This window comes from Oncorhynchus mykiss, chromosome 28 (genome assembly GCF_057628025.1).
Source record: "Oncorhynchus mykiss isolate SJ-2025 chromosome 28, ASM5762802v1, whole genome shotgun sequence".
In the NCBI taxonomy this organism is placed as follows: Eukaryota; Metazoa; Chordata; class Actinopteri; order Salmoniformes; family Salmonidae; genus Oncorhynchus; species Oncorhynchus mykiss.
The window spans coordinates 31,634,175-31,661,038 of record NC_143049.1 but is presented as its reverse complement, the minus strand read 5'-3'; the positions used below and the strand labels follow the sequence as shown (position 1 = coordinate 31,661,038).

The following is a 26,864-nucleotide window of genomic DNA, read 5'->3' as shown; positions in this document are numbered from 1 at the left end:
GCTTAAAATGTGAATAAATTAACTAATTTCTTAACATAATAAGAGCAACAATGATCACATGGCAGTGTGATCTAGAAGCGCAAATTAGCGTAAATTATACAACTAGCATGGGATGTTAATGACAGGGATTGTGTCGTTGGAAAGAAAGTTGAGAACATGAGATAAATACTGGTTTCAATGGCATAAGAGGAAGAGGTTATGAAATAATCCCCTTAACATTCCTATGGTCGGAACACGGTAAGACATGTAACATTCCTATGGTCGGAACACGGTAAGACATGTAACATTCCTATGGTCGGAACACGGTAAGACATGCCTCATAAAATTACCTCCAAAAAAAGTCCAGGTTAAAAAAATTACGTTTATGGTTCAAAAGTTTTAAAATGTTGACTGCCTCCGCTCAGATTGCGGTGTGTGGTGTTGTGGTGTGCAACAGGCACTGGACTTTGTCCTATCTGAGCGAACAGTGCCTCGTATGACAAAATCAAGCCTTTAGACATTAATATATATAATGTAGGATCATTCATATCTGTCAAACATGACTGCCGTTTGGACTATATACAGTGCTTTCAGGAAGTATTCATACCCCTTGACTTATTCCACATTTTATTGTGTTACAATCTTAATTCAAAATGGATTTAAAAAAAATAAAAAATAAAATCTCACCCATGTGTACACAATAACCCATAATGACAAAGTGAAAACACACATCTATATATAAACTCAAAAAAGAAAAAGAGAAAAGTCCTCTCACTGTCAACTGCGTTTCTTTTCAGCAAACTTAACATGTGTAAATATTTCTATGAACATAAGAATCAACAACTGAGCCACGTCTATGGAACTTGTTCAGTTTATGTCTAACAGATATGGAATAATGTGTCCCTGAACAAAGAGGGGGGGTCAAAAGTAAGTATCTGGTGTGGCCACCAGCTGCATTAAGTATTGCAGTGCATCTCCTCCTCATGAACTGCACCAGATTTGCCTGTTCTTGCTGTGAGACGTTGCCGCACTCTTCCACCAAGCACCTGCAAGTTCCCAGACATTTCTGGGGGGAATGGCCCTAGCCCTCACCCTCCGATCCAATAGGTCCCAGACGTGCTCAATGGGATTGAGATCCGGGCTCGTCGCTGGCCATGGTAGAACACTGACATTCCTGTCTTGCAGGAAATCACGCACAGAACGAGCAGTATGGCTGGTGGCATTTTCAAGCTGGAGGGTCATGTCAGGATGAGCCTGCAGGAAGGGTACCACATGAGGGAGGAGGTCTTCCCTGTAACGCACAGCGTTGAGATTGCCTGCAATGACAACAAGCTCAGTCCGATGATGCTGTGACACACAGCCCCAGATCATGAAGGACCCTCCACCTCGAACCCGCTCCAGAGTACAGGCTCATTCCTTCGACGATAAACGCGAATCCGACCATCACCCCTGGTGAGACAAAACCGCGACTCGTCAGTGAAGAGCACTTTTTGCCAGGCCTGTCTGGTCCAGCGACGGTGGGTTTGTGCCGATAGGAGACGTCGTTGCCGGTGATGTCTGGTGAGGACCTGCCTTACAACAGGCCTACAAGCCCTCAGTCCAGCCTCTCTCAGACTATTGCGGACAGTCTGAACACTGATGGAGGGATTGTGTGTTCCTGGTGTAACTCGGCCAGTTGTTGTTGCCATCCTGTACCTGTCCCGCAGGTGTGATGTTCGGATGTACCGTTCCTGTGCAGGTGCTGTTACACATGGTCTGCAACTGCGAGGACGATCAGCTGTCCATCCTGTCTTAGGCGTCTCACAGTACGGACATTGCAATTTAATGCCCTGGCCACATCTGCAGTCATCATGCCTCCTTGCAGCATGTCTAAGACACGCAGTTTTACTATAGTTCCTTATTGTCAACAAGATGCAGGTTTCAGAATATTTGTATTCTATACAGACTTCCTTCTTTTCACTCCGTCAACTAGTTTAGTATTGTGGAGTAACTACAATGTTGATCAATCCTCAATATAATTTTTTTATTTAACCTTTAACTAGGCAAGTCAGTTAAGAACAAATTCTTATTTACAATGATTTCCTACCCTGGCCAACCCCGGACCAATTGTGAGCAGCCCTATGGGACTCCCAATCACGGCTTATTGTGATACGGCCTGGATTCAAACCAGGGTCTCACAGTGCTAGAGGCGTCACTACAGATGAAGTACCTTAGTACCCAAGTGGTGCAGCGGTCTATCACAGCAATTAAACTCTGTAAACATTTTAAAATGTCACCATTGGCTTCATGGTGAAATCCCTGAGCGGTTTTCTTCCTCTCCGGCAACATTTTTTTCAGTTTTCAAATCAATTTAATTGACTATTTTGGTTAAAGGCCTTGGTGACCTAGCAGATGGCCTTGGTGCCCTGGCAGGTTGGACACCTATTGAAGGGCAAATGGCCTTCCCCCTAAAATCCCAAGCCTGTCCACCACCTAAACCCCTTATTGATCCAGAGAACCCTGCACAGGTGTGGCCTTTCATAGTTGACATCCTCAGGTGATGTACCAGCAGACAGAAACAGTGGGTGTCCACTTTCGGTCACACCTGCATGACAGTGCTGAGGGTAGCAGGCAGCAAGGTAGCAGGCAGCAAGCAGCAAGGTAGCAGGCAGCAGCGCTGAGGCCTGGGAAAAGAACACGTCGAGCGGTCCTCTACATTTCTCTCTAGCAACAGCTCCTCTACAATGCTAACTACACCAACATCATACAAAAATTAATGTGAAAATGTTCTCTCACTTCATATCACACCCTCAATCTGTTTCCTGTCACTACATTATTTTGTCTGTGGTGGAGGACTACTTACAGTTAGGTGGTGGGCCGTAGCAAGCCATCTGCTTTAGTTATCAAGATGATCCATCTCTGTCGATGGAGGAGCAGGTGTAGATTTATTTATTCTGAACACATTTCTGTTTGTTGGCAATGACAATTCTTGCAACAATTTAACATTTTTTTTTTAAATAAAATTGCAATACTTATGTTTGCTAGCTGGGACAGGCGAATGTCGCAGAGTACTGAACTGTAAACCAAGCTAAACTTGTGTACTATCCATGGCACTCCCTGCTGATCATGTCTGCCAATCACATTATTTGTATCTAAGGTAGTAGACAGCTGGTGATTACAGCTCGAAAGAGAGAACTCAGTCCGACAAACTGCTACCAGGTAAGACTTTTTTAAAAATGTGTAGTCTACTTAGTTATAGAAACATGATACCATCAATGCAAGCTGTAAAATGACTACCAACTTAGAACACAAAAAGAACCGTAGTAATGTAGCTAGCAATGTAAATGACAACACGTAGATCTGTTGCTATATAGCAGGAGATGATGTCATTCCAGGTCAAGGAGCATTTAGCTACCAGTTTATACCAAGTAATAATTTAAGACCACAAATCTAAAAGGATAAGGATTGTAAATCTAATCTAGCATTGGCTAGCTTTCAAAAAATAGTCTACAGAGTTACCTATTCATATGATCAAGACAATTCGTATTGCACGCTGCTGATTGGTTCCAATTATTATGATTTTTTTACACCTTTATTTAAAAATAGGCAAGTCAGTTAAGAACAAATTCTTATTTACAATGACAGCTTACCCCAGCCAAACCCCAACAACGCTGGGCCAATTGTGTGCCGCCCTATGGGACTCCTAATCACGGCTGGTTGTGATACAGCCTGGAATCGACCCAGGGTCTGTAGTGATGCCTCCAGCACTGAGATGCAGTGCCTTAGACTGCTGCCCCACTCGGGAGCCCAAAGTTTAGAAGTTCAGCAAATTTGCCTGGGCGGCCAAGAATGATCCTTTTTATGAGAAAAAAGTGCAAGAATTGAAAGGTGCCAACAAATGTATATAGTCATAGTAAGAATGTTTTACTGTCATATACACAAACATTATGATCATCAGCTCCTCCCATGAAGGGGATACATCAACTTCACATTTTCAGTCTTCAGCCCACCACCTAGGTAACTAATTACAAGTCAATTTGAATCCCACTTTGTAAGACAAAATGGGAAGAAATCCATGGGTTCTGAATACTTTTGCAAGGCCCTGTATAGGCCTCGAGAGGCTCTGATATCAAACTGACAGGCTGACTGAAGCACTCACTCAAATCCATCTTGATGAATGAGTTCCCATAGTCAGTGGTCATTTAGATTTGTGAGAAGGGGTTCAGTCTCTTGACACTACAACCAGACTATATGGGCCAACCTCACTACTCTAGTCCTGAAATTAGAGGGGGAAACCAGAGACCCTAAATATTGACAGTGTAAAGGCAATGCACAAAGGGGTCTTGCCACAGAAACTTCAGAAGTGTCAAAACATCCTCTGGAGTTGCTGCAGTGGGAATAAAAACATCAATATCTACTTGTTTGAAGTTCAAGTTGCCAGGTCGACCATGTCCACATGCTAAGAAATAGCCTATCAGGGTTCCAACATGACTCAGCCCTGTGGCCTAGCTGCTCTGTTGATCATTAGTGACACACCAGTTTAGTGCTTTACATTGTAGAACATGAAGTCAATTCACTGGTGGTCAGCAAGTTAACAGCATGTTCACTGTAGGGATAAATATTTACATAAGAGTAGATAGAAAAAGGGTATATTTTCACCATAACTCATACACAACACAATGTGCTGAACGGTGATTTAAAAAGACTCCCAGAGTAGAATACCTCAAAAGTATAGAACAGGGATTATTCGGTTCGATCCTCTGTAGTGATATAACAGATAAAGTCGGGGAGAGTACACAAAAGGGACGTCAACATGCTCCCTGTCCTCTTGGACAAACAGACCAGCCTTAACATCTGGCAGCAGTGTGTAAAAAGCCACAACTCCCAAATCCAGGGTTTTTCTGGACTAAATGTTTATGGTCTTCGTGTTGAAAAATATGATTGGAAACAGTCACTTCAGAATCATCTATGAATAAATCAAAAGGACATATTAATAATTTTGGAATAATAAAAAAAAAAGACAAACTTCGATCCAAATGAAAAATACTCAAATGGGTTATTTTGAAGGGGCATGAGTAATGCAAATTACAATGCTTACTGGGAATGTAATGGAGTAAGACACCTTAACTGGAGCTTCTGATAAAGTAATGAACTTCTTTCAAGTTATTACTGCAGAAGAAGCTTGGCCTCCCCTCTCGGATGCCAGTCTCACTGTGGGATTTCAACGCCCTCCGGTGTTCCAAAATGTCCCTCTTAGCTTCTCAAGCTTCCTTCAATGTCTCAGGCTACAAGTTACTCATCAGAGGCAACCACAGTCTAAAGCACAAACTTCAACTTCAATTCAAACACTTCCTGTGAAAAGTGCATCTACAGTGTTTCCTACTGGCAGCCAGTTCTAAAAGTTCCAGGGAATGTTTATGGGAAATATTTTAGCCCCCTCTGCTGGTTACAAAGATACATTTCAGTGACCACTCAACAGTGAAACATCAACCAACCACCCACGCCCTGGGAGAGTCAGGTTTTCCACCATTACGTAGCCCTCTTCATTACCATCCCTGATTCATAACCAACAGACACCCAAAACATGCCAGGCGGGTACAGAGCTGACCACAGGGCTCTCACAGCCTTCAGCCTTTAGTGGTACCCTGCAGCTGGAACTTTAGTCCTCATCAACTACAGGAAATAGATGAGAGAAATTGGCTTCGGCTACCTAGGGAATGGCAATATACACATATATAGATTCAAGTTTTATTAGCAGTATGCATGTGATACGCATGGTATACATCATCCATGAAACCTTACTTGCAGGTTCCTTCGACAATGACACAATAAGAAATAAAATAATATGAACATAAAGTAAATGTCTCAGAATAGAATAAATATTTTAGGAACAGGAAGGAAGGAACAATTTATAGTCCAAGATGTACACGTGTATTGAGGGGATGGGGGCAGTGTACAAATTGAGCAGTATAATAAGTCTGGTAGCAGCAGTTGTGATGTGTGTGTGTGTAGCATGAATCTATATACAGTGGGGCAAAAAAGTATTTAGTCAGCCACCAATTGTGGCTCCCACTTAAAAATATGAGAGAGGCCTGTAATTTTCATCATAGGTACAATTCAACTAAGACGGACAAAATGAGAAAATCAATTGTAGGATTTTTTATGAATTTATTTGCAAATTATGGTGGAAAATAAGTATTTGGTCAATAACAAAAGTTTCTCAATACTTTGTTATATACCCTTTGTTGGCAATGACAGAGGTCAAACGTTTTCTGTAAGTCTTCACAAGGTTCACACACTGTTGCTGGTATTTTGGCCCATTCCTCCATGCAGATCTCCTCTAGAGCAGTGATGTTTTGGGGCTGTTGCTGGGCAACACAGACTTTCAACTCCCTCCAGAGATTTTCTATGGCGTTGAGATCTGGAGACTGGCTAGGCCACTCCAGGACCTTGAAATGCTTCTTACGAAGCCACTCCTTCGTTGCCCGGGCGGTGTGTTTGGGATCATTGTCATGCTGAAAGACCCAGCCACGTTTCATCTTCAATGCCCTTGCTGAAGGAAGGAGGTTTTCACTCAAAATAACACGATACATGGCCCCATTCATTCTTTCCTTTACAAGGATAAGTTATCCTGGTCCCTTTGCAGAAACAGCCCCAAAGCATGATGTTTCCACCCCCATGCTTCACAGTAGGTATGGTGGTCTTTGGATGGAACTCAGCATTCTTTGTCCTCAAAACACGACGAGTTGAGTTTTTACCAAAAAAAGTTATATTTTGGTTTCATCTGACCATATGGCATTCTCCCAATCTTCTTCTGGATCATCCAAATGCTCTCTAGCAAACTTCAGACGGGCCTGGACATGTACTGGCTTAAGATTTGAGTCCCTGGCGGCGTAGTGTGTTACTGATGGTAGGCTTTGTTACTTTGGTCCCAGCTCTCTGCAGGTCATTCACTAGGTCCCCCCGTGTGGTTCTGGGATTTTTTCTCACCGTTCTTGTGATTATTTTGACCCCACGGGGTGAGATCTTGCGTGGAGCCCCAGATCGAGGGAGATTTTCAGTGGTCTTGTATGTCTTCCATTTCCTAATAATTGCTCCCACAGTTGATTTATTCAAACCAAGCTGCTTACCTATTGCAGATTCAGTCTTCCCAGCCTGGTGCAGGTCTACAATTTTGTTTCTGGTGTCCTTTGACAGCTCTTTGGCCTTGGCCATAGTGGAGTTTGGAGTGTGACTGTTTGAGGTTGTGGACAGGTGTCTTTTATACAGATAACAAGTTCAAACAGGTGCCATTAATACAGGTAACAAGTGGAGGACAGAGGAGCCTCTTACAGAAGAAGTTACAGTTCTGTGAGAGCCAGAAATCTTGCTTGTTTGTAGGTGACCAAATACTTATTTTCCACCATAATTTGCAAATAAATTCATTAAAAAATCCTACAATGTGATTTTCTGGATTTATTTTCTAATTTTGTCTGTCATAATTGAAGTGTACCTATGATGACAATTACAGGCCTCTCATCTTTTTAAGTGGGAGAACTTGCACAATTGGTGGCTGACTAAATACTTTTTTGCCCCACTGTATGTACGCAGACCCTTCAGAAATGTAGATCAAAATGTAAACTCACCCATCTACACACACAATACCTCAAAAATGAAGTGAAAATATGCACATTTATTGAAAATGAAATACAGCAATATCTCATGCACACTCCTGAGTGTGAATGTTAGAATCCCCTCTGGCAGTGATTACAGCTATGAGTCTTTCTAGGTAAGACTAAGCCTTGCATGCTTGGATTGTACAATATTTTCACATAATTATTTTTAGAACCATTCAAGCTCTGTCAAGTTGGTTGTTGACTACTGCTAGATAACCATTATCAACTATTACCATATATGTTTACGCTGATTGAAGTCAAAAGTGTAACTAGGCCATTCAGGAACATTCGATGCGGTCTTGGAAAGACACTCCAGTGTATATTTGGTTATTGTCCTGCTGAAAGGTGAATTCCTCTCCTAGTCTCTGGTATAATGCAGAATTAAGTAAGTTTTCGCCTGTGCTCAGCTTTGTTCCGTTTCTCTTTATCTTAAAAAAAAAAAACTCCCTAGTCCTTGCCGATGACACGCATACCCATAACATGATGCAACCACCACTAGGCTTGAAAATACGAAGGGTGGTACTCAGCATTGTTGCGTTGGCCCCAAACATAACGCCTTGCACTCTGGATATAAAGTTAATTTTTCTGCTAAATGTTTTGGAGTTTTACTTTAGTGCCTTATTTTCCCTCTGTCAATTAGGTTAGTATGGCAGAGTAACTACAATGTTGTAGTTTTCTCCTGTCACAGTCATTAAACTCTTTTTTAAAGTCCCCATTGGCCTCATGGTGAAATCCCTGAGCGGTTTCAGTCCTCTACAGCAACTGAACTTTGAAGGACACCTGTATCTTTGTAGTGACTGGGTGTATTGCTACACCATCCAAAGTGTAATTAATAACTTCACCACGCTCAATAAGATATTCAATGTCTGTTTTTAACCATCTCCCAATAGGTGCTCTTTTTTGTGAGGCATTGGAAAACCTCCCTGGTCTTTGTGGTTGAATCTGTTTGAAATTCACTGCTCGACTGAGGGACATTACAGATCATGTGTGGGGGGGGGTACAAAAATGAGGTAGCCATTCAGACATTATGTTATATAATATTGCACAAAGATTGAGTCCATGAAACTTGTTAAGCACATTTTGTCCCCTGAACTTATTTAGGTGTGCCATACCAAAGGAGTTGAATACTTGACTCAAGACATTTCAGATTTTCATTTTTTATAAATTTGTAAAAAAATATATAATTCCACCCTCACATGATGTGGTATTGTGTTTAGGTCAGTGACAAAATCTTAATTATATCAGGTTGTAACAACAAAATATGGAAAAAGTCAAGGGGTGTGAATACTTTCAGAAGGCACCTTGTGTACTGATCATTGAACATCATGAGAAACATTGCAACATTGTGGTCTCTGAACAGGAAGTGTAAGACTTCGTCATCTTAATTTCCAGCAAAGATAAGAATCTAAGAACTCATCTTCAGTTACAGGGAAGAAAAACATTATTCTGTTTAATTTCCTTAATTCTTTGTTTGAAAATCTTCCTTACAGTTTGTGTGCTGATATGCCATAGTAACATAGCCAATCACAGTCCTTGTAGTACACTACCCACTGGGCACAGACATCAGTTCGATGTCTAGCTTTGATTTACATTTGGCTGAGTTGAATGCTATGTGAAATCAACAAGAAATGTCACCATGTCATTGGTGAAAGAGACAAAATTCCCTGAGGTTGAAGACTTTAAAACATCCAATCAGTTTTCCACATTGATTCAACATCATCACATTGAATACTTTGGTTGAAATGACGTGGAAACAACATTGATTCAACCAGTTTCTGACCAATGGGTAGCAACTATGAAACCTCAGCCTTCCCCAATGTGACTTGTTAACATTTGCTTTTCTCCTGAACTTATTTAGGCTTGCCATAACAAAGGCATTGAATAGTTATTGACTCAAGACATTTCAGCTTTTCATTTTGTATTAAAAATAAATCCACTGACATTATGGGGGTATTGTCTGTAGGCCAGTGACACAGATCTTGACTGACAAGCAGAGACAAACACAGAAAGACAGGAGTAAATCAACAGGCTGAAAAGTATATAGATAGATTGCTGGTCGGTCTCCTCTCTAACAGACAGTACGATAGACAAATGGATGGATGGATGAGAGAGGCGTAGGCTGTCTAGTGTAACTCACGTGGTTTCTGGCCCCATACGTGTAGGTGTAGCTTCCCAGAGGAGTAGTAGATGAAGCCCAGGACCAGCATGGGACACAGGACGAACAGCAGCTTGTGTGACGACTTCATTGTGGTTCTGTCATTCACATGGCACCATGCAGCACATCACCTACAAGGATACAGGAGATGCAGAGAAGTGAAAGTACAAGAGAAATGAAGAGTCAGTAATGTGTGCAAATAGGCTGTCTGGCTATAAGAAATGGCTTAGGCTGTTAAACGTTTCCCAATCTACTCTCTTTAAATGACAACTGATCGAAGACTAGATTACCCAATGAGGTGATTACACAATAAGGTGGCTCACCAAACCAAGTTATTAGTTCCAGCTTTCCATTACTCAGTGCTCATGAAGGGAGGGAGAAGATGAGAAGCCAGTGTGTTGCAGAAGGTGGCACACACTGCCTGTCAGCTGCTTAACTGCAATTGTTGAAATTAGTTAACAAAACGTTTCCTGCTGAGCAAACATCCAACTAGGCTGAGCCACAGACGTTGTTATATTTCAAAAACTCTCCATAACTGAGGTAATATGATCCAACTGGCCTCCCCAACCCACTAGAGGTCGACCGATTAAATCGGCATGGTCGATTTCAAGTTTTCATAATCAGTAAAATACCTTTTTGGACGCCGATTACATTGCAATCCATGAGGAAACTGCGTGGCAAACTGACCACCTGTTACACTGGGTGCAGGCAATATTAACTAGGGAAATGATGTTACTTCTCTTCCATTCAGTGCAAGCAGAGTCAGGGTATATGCAACAGTTTGGGGCGCCAGGCTCGCTGCGAACTGTGTTTCTTCCTAAAAAAGACCGTAATTAATTTGCCAGAATTTAACATAATTATGACATAACATAGGTTGTGCAATGTAACAGCAATATTTAGACTTAGGGTTGGTTCCGTATTTCACTGAAAGAAAAGTAATTTTCTTTCGAAATTATAGTTTTCCAGACTTGACCATATTAAATGACCAAAGGCTCGAATCTGTGCGTTTATTATAATTAAGTCTACGATTTGATAGAGCAGTCTGACTGAGCGGTGGTAGGCAGCAGCAGGCTCATAAGCATTCATTCAAACAGCACTTTACTGCGTTTGCGAGCAGCTCTTAGCAAATGCTTGAAGCACAGCGCTGTTTATGACTTCAAGCCCATCAACTCCCGAGATTAGGCTGGCAATACTAAAGTGCCTATAAGAACATGCAATAGTCAAAGGTATATGAAATACAAATGGTAGAGAGAGAAATAGTCCTATAAATACTATATTGAGACCGTGTCTGTGCCTTGACCTGGGTTGGGCAAAACTAAACATGGCAGTGTTCGCCTAAGCAATCTCACTAGGATAAAGACCTCCTCCATTCCTGTCATTATTGAAAGAGATTGTGATACCTCACATCTCAAAATAGGGCTACTTAATGTTAAATCCCCTTACTTCAAAGGCAGTGAAAGTCAATTAACTAATCACTGATCATAATATTGATGTGATTGGCCTGACTGAAACATGGCTTAAGCCTGATGAATCTACTGTGTTAAATGAGGCCTCACCTCCTGGATACACTAGTGACCATATCCACCATGCATCCCGCAAGGTGTTGCTAACATTGACGATAGCAAATTTCAATTTACAAAAAAAAAAAAAAAAAAAGAACTTTGTCTTTTGAGCTTCTAGTCATGAAATCTATGCAGCCTACTCAATCACCTTTTATAGCTACTGTTTACAGGCCTCCTGGGCCATATACAGCGTTCCTCATTGAGTTCCCTGAATTCCTATTGGACCGTGTAGTCATAGCAGATAATATTCTAATTTTTGGTGACTTTAATATTCACATGGAAAAGTCCATAGACTCACTCCAAAAGGCTTTCGGAGCCATCATCGACTCACTGGGTTTTGTCCAACATGTCTCTGGACCCACTCACTGTCACAGTCATACGCTGGACCTAGTTTTGTCCCATGGAATAAATGTTGTGGATCTTAATGTTTTTCCTCATGATCCTGGACTATCGAACCACCATTTTATTACGTTTGCAATTGCAACAAATAATCTGCTCAGACCCCAACCAATGAGCATCAAAAGTCGTGCTATAAATTCACAGACAAAGATTCCCGAATGCCCTTCCAGACTCCCTCTGCCTACCCAAGGACGTCAGAGGACAAAAATCTGTTAACCACCTAACTAAGGAAACTCAACTTAACCTTGCGCAATACCCTAGATGCAGTTGCACCCCTAAAAACATTTCTCATAAGAAACTAGCTCCCTGGTATACAGAAAATACCCGAGCTCTGAAGCAAGCTTCCAGAAAATTGGAACGGAAATGGCGCCACACCAAACTGGAAGTCTTCCGACTAGCTTGGAAAGACAGTACCATGCAGTTTCGAAGAGCCCTTACTGCTGCTCGATCATCCTATTTTTCCAACTTAATTAAGGAAAATAAGAACAATCCTAAATGTATTTTTGATACTGTCGCAAAGCTAACTAAAAAGCAGCATTCCGCAAGTGAGGATGGCTTTCACTTCAGCAGTAATAAATTCATGAACTTATTTGAGGAAAAGATCATGATTATTAGAAATCAAATTATGGACTCCTCTTTAAATCTGCGTATTCCTTCAAAGCTCAGTTGTCCTGAGTCTGTACAACTCTGCCCGGACCTAGGATCAAGAGAGACACTCAAGTGTTTTAGTACTCTCACTCTTGACACAATGATGAAAATAATCATGGCCTCTAAACCTCCAAGCTGCATACTGGACCCTATTCCAACTAAACTACTGAAAGAGCTGCTTCCTGTGCTTGGCCCTCCTATGTTGAACATAATAAACGGCTCTATCCACTGGATGTGTACCAAACTCACTAAAAGTGGCAGTAATAAAGCCTCTCTTGAAAAAGCCAAACCTTGATGAAGAAAATATAAAAAACAAAAAAAATCGGCCTATACCGAATCTTCCATTCCTCTCAAATTTTAGAAAAGGCTGTTCCTGAAGACAAACAATGTCTTCAGTCTGTCTTCAACAAAATGCTTCAGTCTGGTTTTAGACCCCATCATAGCACTGAGACTGCACTTGTGAAGGTGGTGAATTACCTTTTAATGGCATCAGACCGAGGCTCTGCATCTGTCCTCGTGCTCCTAGACCTTGGTGCTGCTTTTGATACCGTCGATCACCACATTCTTTTGGAGAGATTGGAAACCCAAATTGGTCTACACGGACAGGATCTGGCCTGGTTAAGATCTTATCTGTCGGAAAGATATCAGTTTGTCTCTGAATGGCTTGTCCTCTGACAAATCAACTGTAAATTTCAGTGTTCCTCAAGGTTCCGTTTTAGGACCACTATTGTTTTCACTATATATTTTACCTCTAGGGGATGTCATTCGAAAACATAATGTTAACTTTCACTGCTATGCGGATGACACACAGCTGTAGATTTCAATGAAACATGGTGAAGCCCCAAAATTGCCCTCTCTAGAAGCCTGTGTTTCAGACATAAGGAAGTGGATGGCTGTAAACTTTCTACTTTTAAACTCGGACAAAACAGAGATGCTTGTTCTAGGTCCCAAGAAAAGGAGATCTTCTGCTGAATCTGACAATTAATCTTAATGGTTGTACAGTCGTCTCAAATAAAACTGTGAAGGACCTCGGCCTTACTCTGGACCCTGATCTCTCTTTTGACGAACATATCAAGACCATTTCAAGGACAGCTTTTTTTCCCCATTTACTTAACATTGCAAAAATCAGAAACTTTGTCCAAAAATGATGCAGAAAAATGTATCCATGCTCTCGTTACTTCTAGGTTAGACTATTGCAATGTTCTACTTTCCGGCTACCCGGATAAAGCACTAAATAAACTTCAGTTGGTGCTAAATATGGCTCCTAGAATTCTGACTAGAACCCAAAAATTTGATCATATTACTCTAGTGCTAGCCTCCCTACACTGGCTTCCTGTCAAGGCAAGGGCTGATTTCAAGGTTTTACTGCTAACCTACAAAGCATTACATGGGCTTGCTCCTACCTATCTCTCTGATTTGGTCCTGCCGTACATACCTACACGTACGCTACGGTCACAAGACGCAGGCCTCCTAATTGTCCCTAGAATTTCTAAGCAAACAGCTGGAGGCAGGGCTTTCTCCTATAGAGCTCCATTTTTATGGAATGGTCTGCCTACCCATGTGAGAGACGCAAACTCGGTCTCAACCTTTAAGTCTCTACTGAAGACTCATCTCTTCAGTGGGTCATATGATTGAGTGTAGTCTGGCCCAGGAGTGTGAAGGTGAACGGAAAGGCACTGGAGCAACGAACCGCCCTTGCTGTCTCTTTCTGGCCGGTTCCCCTCTTTCCACTGGGATTCTCTGGCTCTAACCCTATTACAGGGGCTGAGTCACTGGCATACTGGTGCTCTTTCATGCCGTCCCTAGGAGGGGTGCGTCACTTGAGTGGGTTGAGTCACTGATGTGATCTTCCTGTCTGGGTTGGCGCACCCCCTTGGGTTGTGCCGTGGCGGAGATCTTTAGGGGCTATACTCGGCCTTGTCTCAGGAAGCTCTGAAGATATCCCTCTAGTGGTGTGGGGGCTGTGCTTTGGCAAAGTGGGTGGGGTTATATCCTTCCTGTTTGGCCCTGTCCGAGGGTATCATCGGATGGGGCCACAGTGTCTCCTGACCCCTCCTGTCTCAGCCTCCAGTATTTATGCTGCAGTAGGTTGTGTCGGGGGGCTAGGGTCAGTTTGTTATATCTGGAGTACTTATCCTGTCTTATCCGGTGTCCTGTGTGAATTTAGGTATGCTCTCTCTAATTCTCTTTCTTTCCCTCTCTCGGAGGACCTGAGCCCTAGGACCATGCCTCAGGACTACCTGGCATGATGACTCCTTGCTGTCCCCAGTCCACCTGGCCGTGCTGCTGCTCCAGTTTCAACTGTTCTGCCTGCGGCTATGGAATCCTGACCTGTTCACCTATTATTTGACCATGCTGGTCATTTATGAACATTTGAACATCTTGGCCATGTTCTGTTATAATCTTCACCCGGCACAGCCAGAAGAGGACTGGCCACCGCTCATAGCCTGGGTCCTCTCTAGGTTTCTTCCTAGGTTTTGGCCTTTCTAGGGAGTTTTTCCTAGCCAACATGCTTCAACACCTGCATTGCTTGCTGTTTGGGGTTTTAGGCTGGGTTTCTGTACAGCACTTTGAGATATCAGCTATAATCATCAAATCAAATGTATTTATAACTACAACCTAAAAGCTCTTACCTTGGAATATTGAAGTCTCATGTTAAAAGGAACCCCCAGCTTTCATATGTTCTCATGTTCTGAGCAAGGAACTTAAACGTTAGCTTTTTTACATGGCACATATTGCACTTTCACTTTCTTCTCCAACACTATGTTTTTGCATTATTTAAACCAAATTGAACATCTTTCATTGCTCTGGGACCGGTTCTAACGATTAATCTCGGGAGTCCGGGCTCAACGGTTCTAACGAAATTAGCCTTAAGATGCTTTTGGGAAACCAGGCCCTGTTCAATCATTGGCAATCTTTTGAGCTCAATACCATTACTTTTAACAGACTTTGTCTATTATTTAGTGACAGCCACATTAATTAATCAATTATACGATCAATTTGACTTTGGTTAAAAACAAAATATTACTTTCAACTTAATTGAATATATTTTGCAAAACATTTCATAAAAGGTAATAATTTATTTGATTGGTAAACTGGGTAAATCAACATGTAGTCTAGGTCTATTCACAGTGCATGCATTGAGTTGAGCTTGTTTTAGGACTTATTTTGTAAAGTGTTCTAGCCTGTATGGACACAGTTTTGCAAACTGTAATGAACAGTTTCAACATTTCTACATGCCGTGTTGCATTATTCAAGTGGATTAACTTATGTGCAGCATGATTGGGGGCGCTAACAATGCAGCCCAGACAGCTCTAGCAATGAATGAATAGGTGGCACATGCACTCTGCTCTTCACTCTATAAAGGGGCTGCACTGATTGATAGTCTTGATCCTCTCAGTCACGTGAGACACACTTGACAGTAGTACTGAGCGTAACAAATTCTAATGCCGAAAAGTTATTTTATGTACTTAAGTTTCGATATACCGTGCAATACTATCAGACCCTGTGGAGACACATTATGCCTTGGATTTGTGGGATGTGACATGTAAAACTCAAATCAAATTCCATTTCAGTGTCTTTTTTCTCTTTCCGAACAGCTGGGGGCATGTGCTAACGATGGTTTTAAAAGCCCGGTGGAGCGAGACAACTGTGCACAGAGCTGAATTACATTACCTCTTCACAGCAACCACTAGAACAGAGACGGTGCAGCATAAAATGTAAAGAGCAACAGATATTCTCCAGGGGTTAAAAGAAAAGGCATACTGTATCCTGATTCTATAGGTATGACTAGAAGATTCTATCAGAGAGGACTATTCATAGCAGGATTATGCTTCTCATATAGCACGCCATTTCATAAAAAAAACAAGCAATAACACAACTTGGTCTCTCGGTCTTGCTCATAGCATATGTTCAATAAACGGTGTAAACTGACAGACACTGCTTTGGGTTGATTCTCACAGAAACAGTCGAGTCAAAACATTCCAGCCAGTGTGCACATCAGCGTTCTCTAATCAAGGTTACTCAACACAATCACACCCAAACTCCAGAAAACCATCAGATATGATTGCTGCCACGCACAACTGACTGACACCTATGAAGAAGCTGGTCATCCCACAGTCTGTAGTCTTGGCCTAGACTTTAGTCCTGAAATGAGGACTGTGAACAAGTCTGTAAAGGAAAGACTGAGGTCTTGCCTAGGCTAGAAATTAAGCATAAAACATGTGCACGTCATTTAGAGCTAAATATACAGGTCGCTAGTGAAAGTCTACACAACCCCCCTTGGAAACTTACCACCTCTTGGAAAGTCATTCTGGTGTGTCTTTGGCATGCGAGTAAATGTCCTGCTGAAAACCGAAGCCTAGTTTTATTTTTCAGAAGACTATGGCAGGGTTAGGTGGTATCCAGATTTTTATACGTCATACTGCTTATGTACCATACACAGTATTACTGGAAGTGCACACAACACACACACACACACACACACACACACACACACACACACACACACACACACACACAGGTGTGATAATATATTAGAATAAAAAGCTCCACAAAGCATTAATTATGGTCTTTTAAATCTTAATAATAAACAGGGCTAGATCATGGGGAAGTAAATGTTCTTACATTTTTCTATAGGTAGGCCTAAAGGTTTTAGTCAAAATAATTATCAAAACAGAAAGTTTCTTGAAAGAGGTGATATGTCAGGCCTATTGGAGAAAAAACAATGATTGCTTAATGCAGGGTTTGTCAACTAGGTTTGGTCTTGGGACAAATTTTTATTGAGCTAATAGTCGACGGGCCAGAACATAAATTAGTATATAATATTAGGACAATTAATTGGCCGAAACTACAAATTGAACGTGTTTAACACATTCGATTAGTAGGCTACATAATACATTTCAGTGACAATAACATAATTTCGATCTGATTTACGCTCATATTCAAATATTATTTAGTCTATTCCTCTGTGGGTTGATTGGTTGGGGAAAACATGTCTACGTAGCCTACACCTTTTTTTTACGTCAACATTTGATCAGAATAATTTGCTTGATAGCGAGAGAAAATGTCGCTCTCAAAAAGTATCAAAAGAAAAAAGGTGGATAGTGAAAATCGCAGTTCCAAGGAACAACGTACAGAGATATGTGTCAATCTAACCATCTTTTCCCAATACCAAGCCAGTGTGTCTTATTTTCAATGAAAATGTTGCTGTTTACAAAGTCTTTTTGACTCTAAGCATGGAACTTACAATTTGGCATGTGTCCTGAGATCCTCAAAAGGTTCTACAGCTGCAACATCGAGAGCATCCTGACCGGTTGCATCACTGCCTGGTACGGCAATTGCTCAGACTCCGACCGCAAGGCACTTCAGAAGGTAGTGCGTACGGCCCAGTACAACACTGGGGCAAAGCTGCCTGCCATCCAGGACCTCTACACCAGGCGGTGTCAGAGGAAGGCCCTGAAAATTGTCCAAGACCCCAGCCATAGACTGTTCTCTACTACTGCATGGCAAGCGGTACCAGAGTGCCAAGTCTAGGACAAAAAGGCTTCTCAACAGTTTTTACCCCAAAGCCATAAGACTCCTGAACAGGTAACCGAATGGTTACCCGGACTATCTGCATTGTGTCGCACCACCCGCCAACCCCTCTTTTTACGCTACTGCTACTCTCTGTTCATCATATACATACATACACACATACATACACACATATATACACACACACACACACACACACACACACATACATATATATATATGCATAGTCACTTTAACGATACCTACATGTACATACTACCTCAATAAGCCTGACTAACAGGTGTCTGTATATAGCCTTGCTACTCTTTTTCAAATGTCTTTTTACTGTTGTTTTATTTCTTTACTTTGTTTCTTTACTTTCCGACACACACACACCTTTTTTTACCGCACCATTGGTTAGAGCCTGTAAGTAAGCATTTCCTCGTACCATTGGTTAGAGCCTGTAAGTAAGCATTTCCCCGTACCATTGGTTAGAGCCTGTAAGTAAGCATTTCCCCGTACCATTGGTTAGAGCCTGTAAGTAAGCATTTCACCGTACCATTGGTTAGAGCCTGTAAGTAAGCATTTCACCGTACCATTGGTTAGAGCCTGTAAGTAAGCATTTCCCCGTACCATTGGTTAGAGCCTGTAAGTAAGCATTTCACCGTACCATTGGTTAGAGCCTGTAAGTAAGCATTTCACCGTACCATTGGTTAGAGCCTGTAAGTAAACATTTCACCATACCATTGGTTAGAGCCTGTAAGTAAGCATTTCACCGTACCATTGGTTAGAGCCTGTAAGTAAGCATTTCCCCGTACCATTGGTTAGAGCCTGTAAGTAAGCATTTCCCCGTACCATTGGTTAGAGCCTGTAAGTAAGCATTTCACCGTACCATTGGTTAGAGCCTGTAAGTAAGCATTTCACCGTACCATTGGTTAGAGCCTGTAAGTAAGCATTTCACCGTACCATTGGTTAGAGCCTGTAAGTAAGCATTTCACCGTAAGGTCTACTACACCTGTTGTATTCGGCGCACGTGACAAATAAACTTTGATTTGATTCAAAGTGGCCTTCCTGCCCCAGACAGAGGCCTGACACAGAAACATTGAAGCATTAACTGCAAGCTACACAAACAGCTTTTTGGCCTGACATATTCTGTCACTTAAAATGGGTTACATCTGCAGTTACATGGAAGAGGGAAAACAGCCGTGGACATGGTGAAAAAACGTGAGGCCTTCACTAGGAAGCTTGAGTTGTTCCATTTGGACTTTATCTGGAAAGCTACTTGCACTTCAGCACATCCGGGATGTGCTCAGGAGTGCCGAATCCTTGTGTGCGTTGTGGGTGGCATGCTCAGAGGAATACAGCACAATAAAGAAACTTTGACTTACACCTGCAAGTACCCATTTTCCTCTATGAACCCAATATAGACTCACGACAGGAACCGGCTTTCACATAAGTCAATCGAGGACTGCCTGCGCATCAAAATCACACCCATATCACACGACAACTTTTCCCATTGAGTAAGTCACTTAGTGGCCTAAATTTAGTAAATACTAACATTAATGTGAATGGTTATCCAGGGATATTTAGGTCTCAAGCTGACAGTAATTTCTGTTTGTTCTGTCGTTATTTAGCAGGCTATCCCGATCAACACATCGCTTTTTTCTTTTAATGATTGTTTTATGTAGGATGCTACATTTTTGTTGAGTTGCAATTGTAAATAGGCCTAAAAAATGTTTTTTAAATTTATTGTGAAAGATGCTGTTGAGCCTCACAACTTAACTGGCTGAAGTAGGCTATTTTATATAGACCTAGGCTCGGAAGAAATAGACTCCAATTAAGCCCCCGTGTTTAGTAAAGTCAAATTAAAATGAAGATTGTTGAAATTAATTACTCGACTGGTATAGGTTTTTTCCCCATCTGTTGCTATATTAACTATAACTTAGCTATATTTTCAGTACAAGACACTGTTCACCTATTGATTGCGCTGCGGTTGAAGCATTACGTTTCAGCACCACAAAATGGTCACACAAACACACATTTGAAGTCGGAAGTTTACACACTTAGGTTGGAGTCATTAAAACTCATTTTTCAACCACTCCACAAATTTCTTGTCAACAAACTACAGTTTTGGCAAATCGGTTAGGACATCTACTTTGTACATGACACAAGTCATTTTCCCAAAATTGTTTACAGACAGATTGTTTCACTTATAATTCACTGTATCAATTCCAGTGGGTAAGAAGTTTACATGCACTAAGTTCACTGTGCCTTTAAACAGCTTGGAAAATTCCAAGAAAATGATATCAAGGCTTTAAAAGCTTCCGATAGGCTAATTGACATAATTTGAGTCAATTGGAGGTGTACCTGTGGATGCATTTCAAGGCCTACCTTCAAACTCAGTGCCTCTTTGCTTGATATCATGGGAAAATCAAAAGAAATCAGCCAAGACCTCAGAAAAGAATTATAGACCTCCACTAGTCTAGTTCATCCTTGGGAGCAATTTCCAAACGCCTGAAGGTACCACATTCGTCTGTACAAACAATAGTATGCAAGTATAAACACCATGGGACCACGCAGTCGTCATACCGCTCAGAAAGGAGATGCGTTCTGTCTCCTAGAGATGAACGCACTTTGGTGCAAAAAGTACAAATCAATCCCAGAACAGCAAAGGACCTTGAAGATGCTGGAGGAAACAGGTACAAAAGTATCTATATCCACAGTAAAACCAGTCCTATATCGACATAACCTGAAAGGCTGCTCAGCAAAAAAGAAGCCACTGCTCCAAAACCACCATAAAAAAGCCAGACTACGGTTTGCAACTGCACATGGGGACAAATATCATATTTGGAGAAATGTCCTCTGGTCTGATAAAACAAAAATGAAACTGTTTGGCCATAATGACCATTGTTATGTTTGGAGAAAAACAGGGGAGGCTTGAGAACACCATCCCATCCGTGAAGCACAGGGGTGGCAGCATCATGTTGTGGGGGTGTTTTGCCAGAGACAATGAGTTGCTCATTGGCTCATTGGCTCCGTGGAGCCCCATAATTTGAATAACAAAATAAAAAACATTTAGCTGTTTGCTAGGCTAGTTGTATTCTGATGCTTAAAATCTAAGCAAATAGGTTTTGTGGTTGGAATTGCAGTATGTATTTAGTTTGAAAATCTAGATGTGACCTAGCAACTTTTGACAGACTGGTTTCATCTGGACAATCAAAAAATGGTTGCTTAGCAATCGGATACCAAGGTGTTCTGTGGAGAGAAAAAAAGTGACAGAGTCCCAGTACTTGGATAAATCATTGTGATTGGAGGATATCTGTGAGGGTTATCAAATCAGGATCAACTCCTCTCATCATCTTCAGCTCATTAATGATTTTCTTCTAACTTTTTACCTGGGCTTTTGATCATGACAAACTCCAGTCCCTGCCGGTGACAAACATACCCATATCATGATGCTGCCACCACAATACTTTAAAATACATCTGGAATCAGGAACATTAAACTTACTCCACATTAATGGCCAGTATGAGAAAAAGAAGGAAGCCTGTGCTAAAAGAATCCCCTCCAAATCATCTCTTCTGTTTGCAACAAGGCCGTTAAGTAATCTTGCAAGACACCAAAGAAATTAACTTTTTGGCCTAAATTAAAAACTACAGGTTTGGGTCAAATCCAATACAAAGTAAAAAATAAAAAAAATAAACTGTATTTTCAAGTATTGTGGTGGCAGCATTCTCTTATGGGCGAGGCTAGTGTAGAACGTATGTAGAAATAAGATTATAATAACTCTTCACAGCAACCACTAGAACAGAGACGGAGCAGCATAAAATGTAAAGAGCAACAGATATTCTCCAGGGGTTAAAATAAAAGGCATACTGTATCATGATTCTATAGGTATGACTAGAAGATTCTATAGGAGAGGACTATTGATAGCAGCACCTAATCATAAAAAAAAAAAAAAACGAATAACACAACTGTCTCTCGGTCTTGCTCATAGCATATGTTCAATAAACGGTGTAAACTGACAGACACTGCTTTGGGTTGTTTCTCACAGAAACAGTCAAGTCAAAACATTCCAGCCAGTGTGCACATCAGCGTTCTCTAATCAAGGTTACTCAACACAAACACTTTTGACAGAGAGTCATGCGGAGACCACGGTCTCTTTTACAGATGAGCCCTGTAATAAAAATATACACAATACAAAAAGCAAAACATATTAAAAAAGCTAAATCATAAAAAAATATTTTTCAGAAAAAAGGGTACTTAATTAATCAGCCGTCTGAATTGCCCTAGAGGCACCAAGGTCAACAAATCTAAAAGCTGATTTACCTAAGGAATTTCCAGTTAGCCATCCCTGAGACAGGGTATGGTAACTCGCATGTACAGTACCAGTCACACGTTTGGACACACCTGATCAGAGAGCAGCTGCCTTTCTTTCAATCCCCTCAGTATCGACACATGCTCCAACGATGTCTTAGCTACTGTTGTGAGCCATGACCAGCCTTTCAAAGCATTTCATGGCTATAGATTTGAGTTGCAAAATCTTACCTTAACATTAGAAATATTTCACAATACTGACAACTGATCAACCATTACATTTGTATACATTGCTTGTTTGAATTAATTGTACTTTGTACTTGTAGTCAACTTCGTTCTGAAGTTATCGGTGGTCACAGTGAGACAAACCCTGTGATTCTATGTTAAGCAGATATCTTGCGTATAAAGTGACATGTAAGGGCAAAAAAGCTTGACTAGTTACAGCCATAGAACCTGGCTGATAAGCTACCTGCAGATTCATGCAGGGTAGTAACGTCATAAATTGTGATTATGGTCTATTGTTTAGCTAGCTAGCTCAATGTCTTAACAAAAGACACCACTCTAATTTTGACAAAGTATTTTCATTTCAAGTTAGTGTACTGTTAGCTAGCTAGCTAACGTTAGCTGGCTGGCTCACTAACTCACGTTACGTCACACATTGTGAGTCATTGTTTACATAGCTAGCTATCTAGCTACATTTCTTAACAAAATACTTGTCTTAGTGTGCCAGAGCGCAGAATAACAGATGCATTTTTTAACGCTCAACACCCGTTGAATATGTCCGGTGTCAGTAAACGTCGGCAAAAAAGCATAATTCAATTGTTGCCAACAGCAGTTAGTCACCAACGCTCTGGATAACATGAAAAAAAGCCTAACCAGCCAAGTAAAATGGTCAGAATGGGGTGTTCTCTCATTATGTGTCTGGAAGTAGCTAGCCGATATTTTATATTTTTTTAAACCTTTATTTAACTAGGCAAGTTAGTTAAGAACAAATTCTTATTTTCAATGACGGCCTAGGAACAGTCGGTTAACTGCCTGTTCAGGGGCAGAACGACAGATTTGTAACTTGTCAGGTCGGGGGTTTGAACTTGCAACCTTCCGGTTACTAGTCCAACGCTCTAACCACTAGGCTACCCTGCCGACCCCGTAGTTGTGGGGTCAGAGCATTCGGAACAACCCTACTTATTGGCCCGTGTCCAGTGTGCTCTCTGAACGCGAAACCACAGAGCGATAGGGCGAGTAATGTTCAGTGAGCTGTGCTCTCTCTCTTAGATGTCTGGAAGTAGCTGGCAAGTTAGTGCAGAACGGTTGGATCAACCCTTAAAGAGGTTGGTGGGGCCAAGGCTTAAGAGGGTGTGAACAATGCTGAATGGGTGTAGACAAAGAAGGGCTCTCCAACAGTAATACCAAAACATTGAAAATTACAGTTCTCAAAAGTGAGTTTGTAAATTGATCAACTTTCAACAACAAATTACTTTCCCATTGTTTCCTAAAATGTAGTGAATGATATACCATTTTGTAGCTGAGTCTCTACTTTTATCCAATATAAAAAATAAAAAACTGAAATTCAAATGTTGCTACATAAAACTGAATCCAGGTGGTGAGTCACATAAGAATGCTGTTCATTGACTACAGCTCAGCACTTGAGTACCATAGACCCCTCCAAGCTCATCGCTAAGCTCAGGACCCTGGGACTGAACACCTCCCTCTGCAACTGGACCCTGGACTTCTTTATTAGCCACCCCAAAGCAGTGAGGGTAGGCAACAACACATTTACTCCATGAGTGCGTGGCTGTGCACAACTCCTACATCGAGTTGGCACACACACACACACACTTCTGCTACAACTCAGTCTATTATCTATACTGTTGCGTACAGGGCTCTAAACTGACCCTTTTTACAAGGAGCACATGTGAATGTAGGCATCAAAATTTAGGAGAAAAATATTTGGCGTATTAAAGCTAGAATACTACAGTTTTCTAGGCCACTGGTGCTCCAAAATGTTTTTACAAATCCAGGTCGCACATCAGAATATGTAGGCGCATATGCGAGTAAAATGGTCACACTGTATGAGAATGACAAATCTATTTGTTCGGGTCGCCCAAAAAGTTACATATTACAGTTTTAGTACAGGGAGTAGCTACTGGGTAATGTCAATGTAAATGGTGACGAGGGAATATATTCACCCAACCCTAGATAAAGTACCAGATGATTATCGTTACTATCGTTCGTAACTGCCAGTCTAACGTCAGAGCCATATGTAACTCGATAGCTGCCTGGTTTGTTGGCTGGTTCGCCTTGCTAGCGCGCAGGGAAAATAACGGTATTGCTGGTCCCATAATCCCATTTCGCTATACAGATTATACCCGTGTTGCAATACAAACATCAATGCAGATTGTAAATTTAGCTAGCTAGTTAGACAAATTATATTTCCCGAGATGTCAAGACAATTAAAAAAACGTTTGTATCCACCAAAACCCACAGCAAAGATAAGACGGTGGATAGCTAACTTCATATAACTAGTTACTGTAGCTAACAGTAACAGGTTAAATTGGCACTCTTGTTAACCTGGAAATTGCCGTTGGGTTTTGGGGGTTTCTATGCCTTAAAGATTTAACGTTAGCTAGCTATCGCAATCACCACAACCAAGGGTTAGGAACGACGACTGCAAACGATACACCATTGAGTAATTTACAAAAACATAGCTAGCTACCTAGATTAGCTACTTTAGATAGCTGGCTAGCTAGACGACAATGAATGGATTGGAAACAATGCAAGATAGCGGTTGTCTAAAACAAACTGGATAACGTTAACTAGCTAGCAGACGTTACAACGTAGCTAGCCAAACAACATTCACCACAACGTCGTATAAAAACAGGACGTTCCCAAAACGTAGAGCAGGCTACAAAAAAAAAACAGATTCGTTTTAATGTTTATGGTAGTTTACCTTATCGTCCCCTTTTCAGAACTGCCTCTTGTAGAAAAGGCTAGACGTAGCTAGCGCTAATTTAAAAAACGAAAAGGTCGCAACCGTATCGCCCCTACTTTTCCGACCATCATCATGAGAACTGTTAGCTGAAGATGTTCGAGAATCACCCTCCCATATTGCGCGCACCCCTTCCCTTCTCTTCTCTCCAAGCTACTCTGGCTCAATGGTAGGTCTGTCACATGGTTATGTTACGTTTGCGATTATCTCCAGTACTTCAATTGAGTTGAATGCTTGAATGCACCTTTTCATTTGTTCAAACCTTCACGTGGCACTCTCCCCGTCAGCTTTTACATTATATTCGGCTTGTTGCGTGTGCAATGTTTGCAGTTTGCCTTTATGTACCCGATGGTAGCATCAAAATCCTTTCATTGTCCCCATCGTCCTTTCAACGTTTTAGCTATCTAACTGGATGGTTCACGTGCAACAATAGAGATTTAATGTATTTGTTGCATTGTAGCCTACACAATCTATAGCTTTTGCTTGACATGCACATATTTTGTTACCATACACATGGTCAATTATAAACAGGTCTGTTCTGGCAGTTGTTACACCATTATTTGCTATTAGAAATATATGGCAATGTATTGCCTTTTTAAATTGACCCTCAACTACAGGGAGTGTAGGCCTATGATTTGAGAGATGGCCTAGTCAATTCAAACACATTTCTCTGTGCTTTCACATTGTGGCTTCCTGCTCACACAATTTTCTTCTTGAGATAGAATTTCTGAAGTCTCATGTCATAACCTTTTAGAGAAATACCAATGGGCCACAGCATAGGCTATTTGACCAAATGTTGCTGCTGGCACAGATTGTTGGAGCTCAGGATATCTATACTCTCACATGCTCGGATTACACTCCTAATTCAGTTATCCTCTGAGCAGCCAAGTGATGTATGTGACATTTATAGGCCCATCCTATATTGGGCTCAGGGCCAGGATGAAAAAGGCATCTGCTCTGCCCTATGATGTATAGTAATATCACACACGGATCTATTAATATTGAATCAATCAAGAAACACAATCCGGACATCCAATGTTTTCCATCAGGTCCAGCCAGATTAGTGAGAGGATATAGGCACTTGTGTCCAACAACATATTAACATATCAGAGCTGCCCTCATGAGAGTGTTCTCTGGTGGCAGGCAGATAATGCCCTCTACTACTGCTCAGTTACCTCAGCATCATCCAATACAAAGATCCATCTCCATCCATAGAACATGAAATGTTTGCTGAACAGGGCTTACACAGAATTTCCCCAATTGAAGGTGGTTTGCAACAAGTTTACTGTAAGATCACCTGCCTGTTACCCTCTGGTTTCACACCGAATTTATGCTGTTGAAGATTTCGCCACTCTTGCAAGAACTGCATCACTCATGAAAAAGAGGCTTGCAGCAGTGTTAACTACTATTGGTATCTACCAATGTCCTCTAATGTCCGGATTGTGGTTCACTGCAATAAATTCTTTACTTTTCCTCCCACTTCAAAAAATGACATGATACAATTTACCCCCCCAAAAGACAACAACACAGATCTTGGCTCCTTTAAAATCTAGAATGGCAACATATTAGTTTAAAATGTAGAAATGACAGTTGACCATCAGTCTAAAATAAATGTGGATCTAATCTCACCTTTGATCTTTTTTTCAGATAAAACATGTAATAGGTGCACA

General features: G+C 41.3%; 1 protein-coding gene across 25 annotated transcripts in view; it reads right to left on the bottom strand.

Moving 5' to 3' along the window:
* The window catches only part of LOC110508931 (CMP-N-acetylneuraminate-beta-1,4-galactoside alpha-2,3-sialyltransferase), a 78,901-nt gene extending 53,437 nt beyond the window's left edge, over positions 1-25,464 (bottom strand). For 7 of the 25 annotated variants that reach the window (XR_016492747.1, XM_021589851.3, XM_021589848.3 and 4 more), the window contains exons 1-2: positions 25,156-25,461; positions 9,751-9,899 (exon numbers count right to left, since the gene is read on the bottom strand). Coding sequence is in view for 23 of the 25 variants with exons in the window: in XM_021589851.3 (XP_021445526.2) it covers positions 9,751-9,859 (109 nt within the window). In the remaining 2 variants the exon portion in view is untranslated. Of the gene's footprint in view, positions 1-9,750; positions 9,900-10,091; positions 10,205-10,400; positions 10,586-12,854; positions 13,008-25,155 lie in introns of all 25 variants that reach the window. The other 18 variants (XM_090225062.1, XM_090225058.1, XM_090225063.1 and 15 more) reach the window with 13 other exon arrangements.
* Positions 25,465-26,864: the final 1,400 nt, after the last annotated feature.